The 13835-nt window shown below is 34.0% G+C and overlaps 1 protein-coding gene across 1 annotated transcript; it reads right to left on the bottom strand.

Moving 5' to 3' along the window:
• Window positions 1-1847: 1847 nt before the first annotated feature.
• LOC103328479 (capsanthin/capsorubin synthase, chromoplastic-like) lies at window positions 1848-3766 on the bottom strand. The gene has a single exon (XM_089053724.1). The coding sequence runs from the start codon at window positions 3676-3678 to the stop codon at window positions 2185-2187; it is 1494 nt and encodes a 497-aa protein (XP_088909850.1). The 5' UTR covers window positions 3679-3766; the 3' UTR covers window positions 1848-2184.
• Window positions 3767-13835: the final 10069 nt, after the last annotated feature.

The following is a 13835-nucleotide window of genomic DNA, read 5'->3' as shown; positions in this document are numbered from 1 at the left end:
TGCCTTGTTAGCTTTTTTCTCTTTTCTAGCTCCGGCTTGCCTTGTAACTAAAAAAAGAAAAGAAAGACTATTGTGTAATGAGGCTGGGCATGTTGTTAGATATTATGATAAGAAATTAAATTAAAATTTGAAATTATAAAAGAAGAAAAAATGCAACATCGAATCTTTTGGTGTGGGCATGACTCTTCGTAACTTTTGTATTATAGTAGTAGACCAAACATTAAAAATGACTTGCAATGGGTCGAATCCACGACGAAGGCCCATACAATTGAAATGAGAATTTACAAATTTCATTAACATATTGTATATAGATACGTCGGTCCATTGGTTTTCTCTATCTAAGACGTTCTCACCTTTATTTTATTTTTTAAAAATCAAATATGACGTTCGTCTTTTTTTTTTTTTTTTTTGGTGAACTAAAAAACACTCCAAGGGAGAGAGGGTGGTGTCCACCAAAGAGCTGTGAAAGGGACACAAGAGCCAACTCCAGCTGGATCCCCGGGCTACCCTCATGATGCCACGCACTCACACACTTTTATCTCCAGGTAATTGACCTGCCCACCCGAACCTATTGGTGGGAATCGAACTTAAAACCTCTTGGTAAGCAGCTCGACCCCAATGTTTGATGGTTGGTATATGACGTTCTTCCTTTGAGTTTGAAGTTACAATGTCAATAATCCGTTGACACGTTTGAGGTTCATTATTTTTCTGAGTACCCCTTTAAAAATCATCCCCGTTAAGAAAAAAAAAACAAAAACAAAAAAATTCAGCCAAATCAGCCGCTTAATTGACATCATCAAAATTTCATTTTCATCGGAGGGACTATGTTTGTCTTCTCATTATTTGTTCCAAAAAAAAAAAAATTATTTATATAAATAATTTTTCCCGGGAGGTCTTTTATGTTCCTAGGTACGTAAATATAGGTATTTTAAGCAGAAAAAAAAGATAAGCAAAAACCTAATAAAGAAAAACATATGTTCTGCACACAATTCGATCTCCACAGTAAAATTGGATTCCAGGGTGATCAACATTTTGAAATTGAATCGCAATTAGGTTTTGTCAACGGTGATCAAGGATTGATCTTGAATCAAACAGGACCACGAGTAATGTCACATGGTTAGTGATCTTTGACTTTGTTGGTGGATGAATTGGCACGTGCGTTGGTGATTGTCTCGAACTCGATGAAGAACAAGAAGTCTTTGAGTTGTCTGGTGTTTGATTTGGACAGAGAGACTTCACGATTTGTGAAACGCTATAGTAAACAACGGTTGACTTGACGGTTAGACCAGAGGGGGTCAATGCTGTAATGATGTCCAACATTATGGTTGTTTTTGTTAATCTTTAAAAGATAAATGACCAAACTCACATGGTTAGAGAGCCTAATTGAACCTATGTTTTGTTATTCGTTTTCTTGTTCCAGCACTCACACCATCTCCTCCAACCCAAGAAAACCTCTCAATTGTCCACCAACTCAGAGGCCACTCAAACTCCAACTTCTCCACCACCAAATAAAATCAATCCACTCACGAAGTCAACTACACATTTGAAAAACCTTTCACACCAACTGATCAGCCATTTCCAGGTCCTCCACCCCTTCTCCCCCTTCCATAACCACTGAAATTCAATGGTAAATCTCTTTCATCTCCAGTAGTAAGGTTTGTTTTTGAAACCATCAAAGTTTGTGAGTTGCTGCAATGTTTCCTTCATATTCAGTTTCTCTTAAACGGAAACCATGGTTGTGTTGCTATTTTAACAAGTTTTTGGGGCAATGAATATGTAGCAGGTCAAATTTTCTCAATTGGGGTGCGAATGCAAACATACAAATAGTTATTTCGTGGAGAATGCTGTTGCAAAAAAAAAAAATTCGGTACCGCTATACTTTAGAAGCTTAAGCAGACTCAGGACCACTAGTAGATGTACTAGAAATGCACTCCCTTGCATGCCGTCATGTTTTACACATCAGAAACAGATACCTAAGGGAATATGAGATGTAAACAGAAAACTAAGGGAATGTGAGATGAGGTTCTAATCCAATCATTTAACAAGGAGCACTTGAACCTAGAGCTCTAATATTCTGGTAAAGTATACTGTATAAGGAATGGACCAATGTGTATAGTCCAAGCTAACAACACGAACAACATTACAGAATGAAACAAAAAGCAATTGTTTCCAAGTGTTACAGTATTATGCAGCTTCAAGTGCTAGATTACCCATCAGTTTAACCAAAGGCAAAGGACACTTTGTAACAATATCGAACCTAGATGGGAAAGAGGCACGGCCAAACAGCGATAAACTCAACAAAGCAAGCTCTCTAAGAGACAACCTTGAGGAGAGAAACCCGTGCCAGTAATAAGGATCCAAGTCAAAGAAAGCATCAAAGAACCTTCTACTCCCATCCAGATCAAGCTTTAACAAAGTCTCCATACCAAAAGAGTAAAACTCCCGTACACATCTCCTTTCAATTGGCCACAAGCCATTCCATGCTTTATGATAAAGTGGCTGCCCTCTAATCATTCGGGTTGAGCCAAGGCACTCTGCAATGGCCTCAGCCAATATCGGGGCTAGAGCCATGGTCCGAGCCACCATGTACCCAGTTGAAGGGTGGACGACCCCAGAAGTCCCTCCAATTGCCATCACACTTTGGGGGATCCGAGGAAGAGGGCCTCCCATTGGGATCAAACACTTCTCATCTTCAATTATCCTCTTCACTCTAATTCCCAAATGCCTTAGCCTCGCAACCATTCGTTTCTTAACCTCTATATAAGATAACACTGGCCTACTAACAAGTGAAGTTTCTTCTAAGAATACCAAGTTTGAATCAAATGGCATAGCGTAGAGAAACGTCGGAAATTTAGAATTACTAGTACGCAAATAAGGTTCATTTCCAAGATGGGAATTTCTCCAATCCATCAGAAGCATCTTATCCAAATCAAAGGGGTGTTCTTCCACTTCAGCCAAAATACCATGAGCAATCTGATACCCATGGTTCCTTGGCTTCTCATACTCTATAAAACTGCTAGCAAACCCACTAGCATCAACAACCAAGCTTGCCTTGAGCTCATTCCCATCGTCACACAAAATCGAAGACTCAAACTCTTGGTGCTGGATTTTCCACACCTTGGCCCTGTGAAATTGAACCCCATTGGAGAGACATCTCTCCAAGAACAGAGTCTTGAGTTTCTTCCTACTGACTCTACCATAAGGACGGTCCAAATACTTAGTCTTATTATCATCAACATGAACGCAAGCCATAGGCCATGTTTTGTCTAAGCAATTTTCAAGGTTCAAGCTTTCAAACTCATCGACCCAGACACCATAGTTATTTGGCCACATAGAAAGGGGTGAAGGATCAACACAACATACCTTAATGCCATAGCTTGAAACCTGCTCTGCAAGACGAAGCCCAGCAGGCCCTGTGCCGATTATAATCACATCCAAGCGAGAACGGCTTGATGGGTCGAATTTGGGGAGGTCGAAATCGAAGAACTCGGGTTTTGATTCGGGTTTCAAGTCAAGGAAATTGCCAAACTTGCTGCTTTGGATTTTGGAGAAAGATTTTCTTGAAGATGGGTGATGGGTTTTTGGAAAAGAAAACGGAGGGTTTGATGAATCAGAGAAATTGAACTGACTAGCTTTTGCTGCTGGTGGAGGTGAAAACGGCCTGAAAAGGGCGGCCATTACAGAGAGAGAGATACAAAGTCATAGGGAAGTGGAAAGTCGTTATTAATAGAAGAACAGCTGAAGGAGATACCGACAGAATGGAATCTGAAACTCCTTACCAAGAGCATCAACAATGGGCTCTTTAAACCATCTGCTTAGAGCACTTTTACCAGTTAGCACACTAGGGTAATTCTATTATTATGAATAGTAATGCTAAATTTCACAAAAAATGTGTTTCCAACAGTTTAGGGTTACTATGGCAAATACTATTCATTTTTTGTTTTTTCATAATTTTGTTTACTTAAACAATTGATTTGGATAATATTTTCGAATAAGATTTTTGGGTTCATACGTGTCAATACTATTCATTAACAATTATTAGAAATGCAAAACAAAATATATATATTGCAAGAAACATTCATATTAATATTGGAAATACAAGAAATATTAACAAAATATATAAATTGCAAGAAATATTTAAATAAAAATTAATGTGACATAGAAATTAATAAAACGAAAATTACAAATAATTTACCTCACAACTTTGTTTACTTAAACAATTAATTTGGATAATATTTTCGGATAAGATTTTATTTTATTACTTGTATTGGTTGGTATTTATAGAAAAAAAATGTATGAGGATTTGGTGTTAAAAGTGAAGAGTATTGGTTGGTATTTATAGTGGCGGACCTATAATTTTTTTAGCGGAGGTGCAATATTGACTAAGTATGAAAAATCGTTTTTCGGAATAATAATTTTCTCAAGATAATTTTTGGCGGCTTTTATTCCTTACACATCAAATAAAAAAACTTGATTTTATGAGATTTTAGTATGAATTTTTAGCCTAAATCGTATTTTGCACTAAAACCGATTTTTCATATGTTGATTTGGTGGGAATTTGATTTTCTAGTATTTTTATTTGAATCCAAATGGGGGGTACTTCCTTATTTACATTGTAAACTTAAGTAAATGGAGTAATATAAAAATAAATGAAAGTAAAAGGACAAAGACATTTACTTAAATGTTGAAAATGGAAATAAGGTATACAGAAAGAAAAAAAAATCAGTAATTTTTTGGTATATTTAAAAAAAAAATTCCCTTTTTCATTTTTATTCTACAAAATTTGCTGCCATTGGATTGCTAGAAAAATCTGATCGAGAGCCAGTGCGCCACGTGGACGAGGGCACAGTGGGCGTGTTCAAATTTTTTACTGCATTGCAGACCAGCGTTAAAAAATTTTGAGAGCCGCGTCACTCACCGCAGGACAAGCGCTTAGGCGGCCAGTGTTAGTCCCCACCTCATGCCGGGCTCCTTTGTTCTGGAAATGCCAAAGCCCCAAACCCGCCCCCGAGTTGCTAGAAATGCTCTTAAAGCATCTACAATGGGTTCCCTAAACCACTCCCTTAGACAAATTTTAGGGAGGAATCGTAAAAATGCAACTCCAACTACACTCCCTATCCACCTCCTAAAATAGGGAGTCCTCTAGGAGCTCCTAAATATGAGGAGAGAGAAATGACTTCTAGTGGCTCCCTATAATTTAATGCTGCTTTATTTAATGAGTATTTCAAACCTTTATTTAATGCTAACTATTTTTTATTTTATTTTATAATAGAGATGGACCAATTAAAAAAGAGTTAAAGCATTTATGACTCTTCAAATTAGGGAGTATGGTTGGAGTTGAAATTTTTTAGAGAGCTCATAAAATAGCTTTCTTAGAGCATCCACAATGATGCTCTCTATTTCTTAGCTAAAATTTGGCTAAGAATATAAGAAAGCTATTTTAGGAGCTCTCTAAAAAATTTCAACTCCAACCATACTCCTAATTTGGAGAGTCATAAATCTATAACTCTTTTGATTGGTCCATCTCTATTAAAAATAAAATAAAAATAGTTAGCATTAAATAAATGTTTGAAATAAATAAAGCAGCATTAAATTATAGGGAGCCACTAGAGTCCTTTCTCTCTCCTCAGATTTAGGAGCTCTAGAGACTCTCTATTTTAGGAGGTGGATAGGCGTAGTTGAGTTGCATTTTTCAATTCCTCCCTAAAATTTGTCTAAGGATGTGGTTTAGAGAGCCCATTGTGGATGCTCTTATATTCTTAGCCAAATTTTAGCTAAGAAATAGAGAACATCATTATGGATGCTCTTAGACAAATTTTAGGAATGAATCGTAAAAATGCAACTCCAACCACGCTCCCTATCCACCTTTTAAAATAGGGAGTCCTCTAGTAGCTCCTAAATATGAGGAGAGAGAAAGGACTCATAGTGGCTCCCTATAATTTAATGATGCTTTATTTAATGAGTATTTCAAACATTTATTTATTGCTAACTATTTTTTATTTTATTTTTTAATAGAGATGGACCAATCAAAAAAGAGTTATAGCATTTATGACTCTCCAAATTAAAGAGTATGGTTAGAGCTGAAATTTTTTAGAGAGCTCCTAAAAGAGCTTTTTTATATTCTTAGCCAAATTTTAGCTAAAAAATAAAGAGCATCATTGTTGATGCTCTAACAAAATTATTCTTTAGGCTAAATTGCAACAATGGTCCCTGGACTATACATCCACTCTCAGAAATCGTCTTTTCCTTCCTTCACATTGCTAAATTGCAGCAATGGTCCCTGTAACAAAATTATATTCTTACCCAACTTTACTTTTCGTCCTTCACATTGCTAAGTTGTTACCGTAATACTTTAATTATACCTCTACTCTTAAAAATTGTCTTTTCTGTCATCTCAGTCAACTTTTTCATAAAAAATAAGGACATATTTGTCTTTTCATTAATTTTAAATTGATTAAAATGTTTATTTATAAATAAAAAAAATATTAAAAAAAACTCTCTCCCTCTCCCCCCGATTTCTTCTCCTCCCATTCCCTATGACCATCACCCGCCACATGAACCCATAACCCATAACCCAGCGCCCCCCAACCCACCGCAACAGTCTACCACCTAGTGATGTACATGTAGAATAAAATAGTAAACCCATGTTGGCAGAGAGCGTTTGTTGCTCCCCAAGGAGCTTAACCACTTGTGCCAACGGTAGGCAGACAACAACATTGGACAATAATAAATATCAACAGGTAAGACCAGACACTAAGCAAGACCAAGCCCACAAGAAGTTGATTGCATGAAATTTAAATTCAGCCAATCTAATCTGTGCCAGAGGGGGAAAGAAGAAATTGGGGAAGAGATCGGGTGGAGGTGGGAAAGAAGAAATTGGAGAGAGAGAGAGAGAGAGAGAGAGAGAGAGAGAGAGAGAGAGAGAGAGAGAGAGTGTGGGGGAAGAAGAAATCGGGTGGAGGTGGGGGAAAGAAGAAATTGGAGAGAGAGAGAGAGATATGAGATTACTTTTTTAAAATTTTGTGTGAAACGACATTTTTGCCCATGCCATGTCATCAAATTAAACGGAAAAGTTTACTGAGATGACTGAAATGACGGTTTCCGAAACTGGAGGTATAATTAAAGTACCACGATAACAATTTAGCAATGTGAGGGATGAAAAGTAAAGTTGGAGCTTAGTCCAAGGACCATTGCTACAATTTTGCCTATTCTTTTTTTATTATATATATATTTTTTTTTAGAAAGCAAAATTATTCTTTTTGACCGAAAAAGGACACATCATATTTTCATGGACCTTGGCTAGGGCAAAACATATAGTCATGTCATTGGTCCAAATTTTTTTTTAAGGTCAATTAGAACTTTTAGAATCTGAAGGAATTAAACAAATTTTCTTCATTTCATTGGTATGCTCACTAATTCGAACTTGGGAGAGGAGGAATTGAATTGGGAAGGAGTCAGGATCCGGATTTACATTGAAGATGGTTAATAAATTATTTAGAATCGGAGTAGAAATGATACTGATTCCTTATAAATTGTTACTAAATTCCCTTGAATCGGAATTGAAATTAGTTTGGTTACTAAAATACATTCTAAATTAATTAATTTATATGCAATTTTTTATTGGGTTAATTGTGTGATGATATAATGAGTAAATATGATGAATACCTGATGGGTTAGTTCTTCAGAAATTAGTATACCACTACTCACCCTAGAACTCCTGATTTTGTGTGGGCCCCACTTGCATTTTCATTCTTTTATGTGAAGTAAACACAAGAGTAATACGTAAGCGGAATCTAACTCCTTATTTTGATTCTGATTATGGATTAGTAAACATGTTATACACAAGACCCTTTAGCGTATACCAATTGTGTTTTTAATTAAATTTTTTATTATATAGTTTTTCATTTTAAAATTTGTAGGTGTCTTTTTGTTGAGAAGGCTTAGTTGGGCTGGATAGTTGGGAAGATGTGAATATGGCCTTCAAGTGCTCGTTTCTAAGTTATCAAGAATTAGGCCCAAAGTGTTCCGAAGGAGAAGCAAGTCCTAGGGAATACTCTATTCTTCTTCCAACGAATGTTTTGATGGTTTTATGTCTGAAATAAGTGGTATTAAATGTCTTCGGCTCCTCTTTGGAGATCTTTGAATGTCTTTGACAGCTGCACTGATATTACGTATAGGCTTGGCATGAGAGAATTCTGTGTGGGAGCTAAGAATCCATAAGTTTAGCAAGATAGAGTGATTTGCTTGAGAAATAGATGACTATGGCAGTGTATTGTTGAATGATTGGGTGGTGTTTTGGGAAAGGTTGATGATTGAGTCTGGTACTTCTTAACAGCTAGAGGATGGGGTTGAAGTGGTATTCTGAAGAAGAAGAAAAAAGGAGCATGGAAAGGTTAAGGCTTGGATTTTGGGGGTCTCTAGTAGCTAATGGATGAGCTTGCCTCTGCTTGGTTTTGTGTGTGTAGGTTTGGAATGGCTAAGGCTTATTTCTGGGATTGGCTAAGGCTTGGTTCTGCGTGTTTTCTAGTAGAAGGTGAGCTTGCCTCTGCCTTGGTTTGTTGTGTTTTTCTGCATTCCTTCTTCCTCTATTTATAAGGTGGGATGCATAGGCTTTTGGTTATTGTGAGAGTGTACATTAATGTATAATAATTCACAATAATGGATATGTGAGTGTGCAGTAATGATTGTGTGTACAGTGATGAACAGTAATGAATAGTAATGGGTTTTAATATGATTGGTAGTTGTGGTTTAATGTTGGAGAAGAGGCTAGGAGTTCTCTCTCTCTGCTTACATGTGTAATTAGGGTAAGGAAAGTGAGCCTAAGTTTTGGTACTCCCAAGCAGCCCCAAAGCTTCCATTGTCTGATCCTTCAACATGCCTTATGAACACTTATAACCATCCATACCACAACCCACTCAGCAAACTTTGGGCATGTATGTGGCTTGGGCCCACTTAAACGTGTCAGATGCACTACTACAAAAAGTGAAAAAGACGACCAAAAAAAGACGACGGTAGAAGAAAAAACCGTCATTGTATTTAAAAAGACGACAGTAACAAAAAATCGTCGTGGATAATTGACTTAAACAACAAAAAAACTAAGGTACTATTGAATTTTTTTTATAACGACGCACACAAATAAAAAAGCCTCGTCTTATTAAAAATGTTTTCTTGAGTTAAAATCGACCAAAAAACAACGACAGTAGGTATAACAAGCGTCGTCTTTTAAAAATCAAGTGTCTTTTTTTTTGGTAAAGACATGGTTGTTTTGAAAGAACCGTCGTCTATTATATGTAAAGTTGACGCTTTTTATACAAATTGTCGTTTATTATTTGTAAAGATGACGCTTTTTATAAAAACCGTTGTCTATTATATGTAAAGATGACGCTTTTATAAAACCGTCGTCTATTATATGTAAAGATGACGCTTTTTATAAAAACCGTCGTCTATTATATGTAAAGATGACGCTTTTATAAAAAACCGTCGTCTATTATATATAATAGATGACGCTTTATAAAAACCGTCGTCTATTATATGTAAAGATGACGCTTTTTATAAAAAATCGTCGTTTATTATATGTAAAGATGACGTTTTTGTAAAAAAACGGTCGTCTATTATACGAAAAGATGACGGTTTTTATAAAAACTATCGTCTATTATATATAATAGATGACATAAAAACCGTCGTCTATTATATGTAAAGATGACGCGTTTTTATAAAAAAACCGTCATCTATTATATGAAAAGATGACGTTCTTTATAAAAACCGTTCAATTATATATAATAGATGGCGCTTTTATAAAAACCGTCGTCTATTATATGTAAAGATGGCGTTTTTATTAAAAAGGTCGTCTATTATGAAATAAAGATGACGATTTTTATAAAAACCGTCGTCTATTATGAAGTAAAGATGACGGTTTTTTTTTATAAAAATGGTTATCTATTATATATAAAGATGACGCTTTTTATAAAAAATTGTCGTCTATTATATGTAAAAATGACGCTTTTTATAAATGAAAAAAAGGTCGTCTATTATATGTAAAGATGATGATTTGTTAAAATAACCGTTAAATCATGATTTTTCATTTATAACCGTCAAAATTTTTTGTCCTGTTACTTGATCTCTGAATGTTTATTTTTTTCGATTTTTGGTGTATATGATCTCGAAGTATAAACAAACAAGTTCGACGGTTGGATCATTGAAACTAGTTTCTTAGAATGCGTATGCCATCAAAACAATATATTCACTAACAATTAAGAGTTTATTTATACTTTCATTAAATATAACATAAGATTTTGTGGTATCCACTAGTGTAAATATTTTAAATTGAAGATCAAATTCAGTCATTGTATTCATATAGGGTCAAGGAGTGTAGCGGTAAAAAATCATCAAAACCGGAGTTAAAATAACCGTTAAATCATGATTTTTCATTTATAACCATCGAAATTTTTTATCCCATTACTTGATCTCTGAATGTTTATTTTTTCCAATTTTTTTCGTATATGATCTCGAAGTATAAACAAACAAGTTTGACGGTTGGATCATTGAAACTAGTTTCTTAGAATGTGTATGCCATCAAAACAATATATTCACTAACAATTAAGAGTTTATTTGTACTTTCGTTAAATATAATATAAGATTTTATGGTATCCACTAGTGTAAATATTTTAAATTGAAGATCAAATTCAATCATTGTATTCATATAGGGTCAAGGAGTGTAGCGGTAAAAAATCATCAAAATCGGAGTTAAATTAACCGTTAAATCATGATTTTTCATTTATAACCGTCGAATTTTTTTGTCCCGTTACTTGATCTCTGAATGTTTATTTTTTCCGATTTTTGGCGTATATGATCTCGAAGTATAAACAAACAAGTTTGATGGTTGGATCGTTGAAACTAGTTTCTTAAAATGCGAATGCCATCAAAAAAATATATTCACTAACAATTAAGAGTTATTTATACTTTCGTTAAATATAACATAAGATTTTGTGGTATCCACTGGGGTAAATATTTTAAATTGAAGATCAAATTCAGTCATTGTATTCACATAGGGTCAAGGAATGTAGCGGTAAAAAAATCAAAATCGGAGTTAAAATAACCGTTAAATCATGATTTTTTATTTATAACCGTCGAAATTTTTTGTCCTGTTACTTGATCTCTGAATGTTTATTTTTTCCGATTTTTAGCGTATATGATCTCGAAGTATAAACAAACAAGTTTGACGGTTGGATCATTGAAACTAGTTTCTTAGAATGCGTATGCTATCAAAACAATATATTCATTAACAATTAAGAGTTTATCTATACTTTCGTTAAATATAACATAAGATTTTGTGGTATCCACTAGTGTAAATATTTTAAATTGAAGATCAAATTCAATCATTGTATTCATATAGGGTCAAGGAGTGTAGCGGTAAAAAATCATCAAAATCGGAGTTAAAATAACCGTTAAATCATGATTTTTCATTTATAACCGTCGAAATGTTTTGTCCCGTTACTTGATCTCTGAATGTTTATTTTTTCCGATTTTTGGTGTATATGATCTCGAAGTATAAACAAACAAGTTTGACGGTTGGATCGTTGAAACTAGTTTCTTAAAATGCGTATGCCATCAAAACAATATATTCACTAACAATTAAGAGTTTATTTATACTTTCGTTAAATATAACATAAGATTTTGTGGTATCCACTAGTGTCGTCTATTATATGTAAAGATGATGGTTTGTTTAAAAAAGGGTCGTCTATTATGCAATAAAGATGACGCTTTTTATAAAAACCGTCGTCTATTAAGTAAAGATACGCTTTTTACAAAAACCGTCGTCTATTATATGTAAAGATGATGATTTTTATACAAACCGTCGTCTATTATATGTAAAGATGACGCTTTTTATAAAACCGTCGTCTATTATATGTAAAGATGACCTTTTTATAAAACAACCGTCGTCTATTATATGTAAAGATGACGCTGTTTATAAAAAATCGTTGTCTATTATATGAAAACATGACGCTTTTTATAAAAACCGTCGTCTATTATGTGCAAAGATGACCATTTTTTTTTAAAAAAAGCATCGTCTTTTAAAACATGCTAAAAAATGGGTGCTTAAGTGAATTCGAGCTAGACAAATTTTTAAATTTTCACCCGTCTTTGAAAACCTTATCTCTCATTAACAAGCGTCGTCTTTTAAAACATGCTAAAAAAAGGCTACTTAAGTGAATTTGCGCTCGACAAATTTTCAGATTTTCCCCCGTCTCTGAAAACCTTATCTCTCCCTCCTTGAAACCCTCATGCACTCTCTAAAACACCCTCATGAAACTCTCTACCCAATCATCAAAAAATCGATATCAATGAAGGAGTTGAGAGATTGAGGTCTTTGCAGATTCATAAGATGTAGAGGGATGTTCTGTATTTGAGAATCAAAGCTGGTTGAAAGGTTTGATTTGAAAGTCACCTAATCTCTTAATACCCTTCTATATCTTGCTAGTGAATTCTAGATTAGTCTCTTTGCGTTTCTGGTATGTTCTTTGTCTCCCTAATTTCATATTTTGTCTCTCTTGATTTGTCTGGTTTGTTTACATATTTTTTTATATTTCTAGTTTCTTTTTAGATTTTCTGATTTGGTTATCAGGAGATGAGGAGGAAGCTTGCAGATTTATAACTTTTTCTTTTGCAGGTTTTCTATGTGAGTCGTATGTTTTTTTGTTGTTGAAAATTTGCAGGTTCTCGATGGTCTTTTTTATGCTCATTTTACAAGTTTTCTATGGAAATGTGGACCAATGGTAAAATTTCTCTTCCACCTAATTTTTTATGTTTATAATCTTAGTTTTTTTCCTTTCTCTCTTTGTCATTTTGATTTATTTACAGGGATGATGGAGGAGACTTCAGTTGTGCATCATTTGTATGTTTGGATGAGGAATGCTTGGATTAGGAGTACGTAGGTCTTGTTAGGAATTATGTTTGTTGTAATAACTATTGAATCTTCAAGTTTTACGAAAGAAACTATTTTTGATGTATATATTCATTAATAAAGCATTATGGTTGGTTTTCTAGTTAAAATTGTTGTATAGCATCATAGGAAATAAAAAAGAACTAAAATGTAGCAGTTTGGAAACTTATTAGACGATGGTTTTTATAATAAATCATGGTCTTTACAGATAATTAACGAAGATTTTTATAAAAAATGGCCGTCTATTATATGTAAAGATGATGCTTTTATAAAACCGTCATCTATTATATGTAAAGATGACGCTTTTATAAAACCGTCGTCTATTATATGTAAAGATGATGCTTTTATAAAAAACCGCCGTCTATTATATGTAAAGATGACGATTTTTATACAAACCGTCGTCTATTATATTTAAAGATGACGCTTTTATATAAAAAATCGTCTATTATATGTAAAGATGACGCTTTTTATAAAAACCGTAAATCTATTATGAAATAAAGATGACGCTTTTTTAAAAAAATCGTCTATTATATGTAAAGATGATATTTTTATAAAAAACCGTCGTCTATTATATGTAAAGATGACGATTTTTATACAAACCGTCGTCTATTATATGTAAAAATGACGCTTTTTATAAAAACCGTCGTCTATTATGAAGTAAAGATGACGCTTTTTAAAAAAACCGTAGTCCATTATATGTAAAGATGACGCTTTTTATAAAAAAACGTCGTCTTTATAAATAATGCACGATGGTTTTCATAAAAAAATCGTCATCTTTACATACAATACACGACGGTTTTATTAAAAAATAGTCGTCTTTTCTCCTATAATTAATGATCTTTATCTCTAAACAACGACGATTTTCTTTAAAAACCGTCGTTGTTACGGATAAATA

The sequence above is a fragment of the Prunus mume genome, linkage group LG1 (genome assembly GCF_029339155.1).
Source record: "Prunus mume cultivar Tortuosa linkage group LG1, ASM2933915v1, whole genome shotgun sequence".
Lineage (NCBI taxonomy): Eukaryota > Viridiplantae > Streptophyta > Magnoliopsida > Rosales > Rosaceae > Prunus > Prunus mume.
Note: the sequence above shows the minus strand (reverse complement) of the source record. Positions and strands in the feature narration are given on the sequence as shown.

Bases quoted from the DNA above. Each gene is read 5' to 3' on its own strand.
- LOC103328479 (XM_089053724.1), bottom strand. From the start codon at position 3,678: ATGGCCGCCCTTTTCAGGCCGTTTTCACCTCCACCAGCAGCAAAAGCT.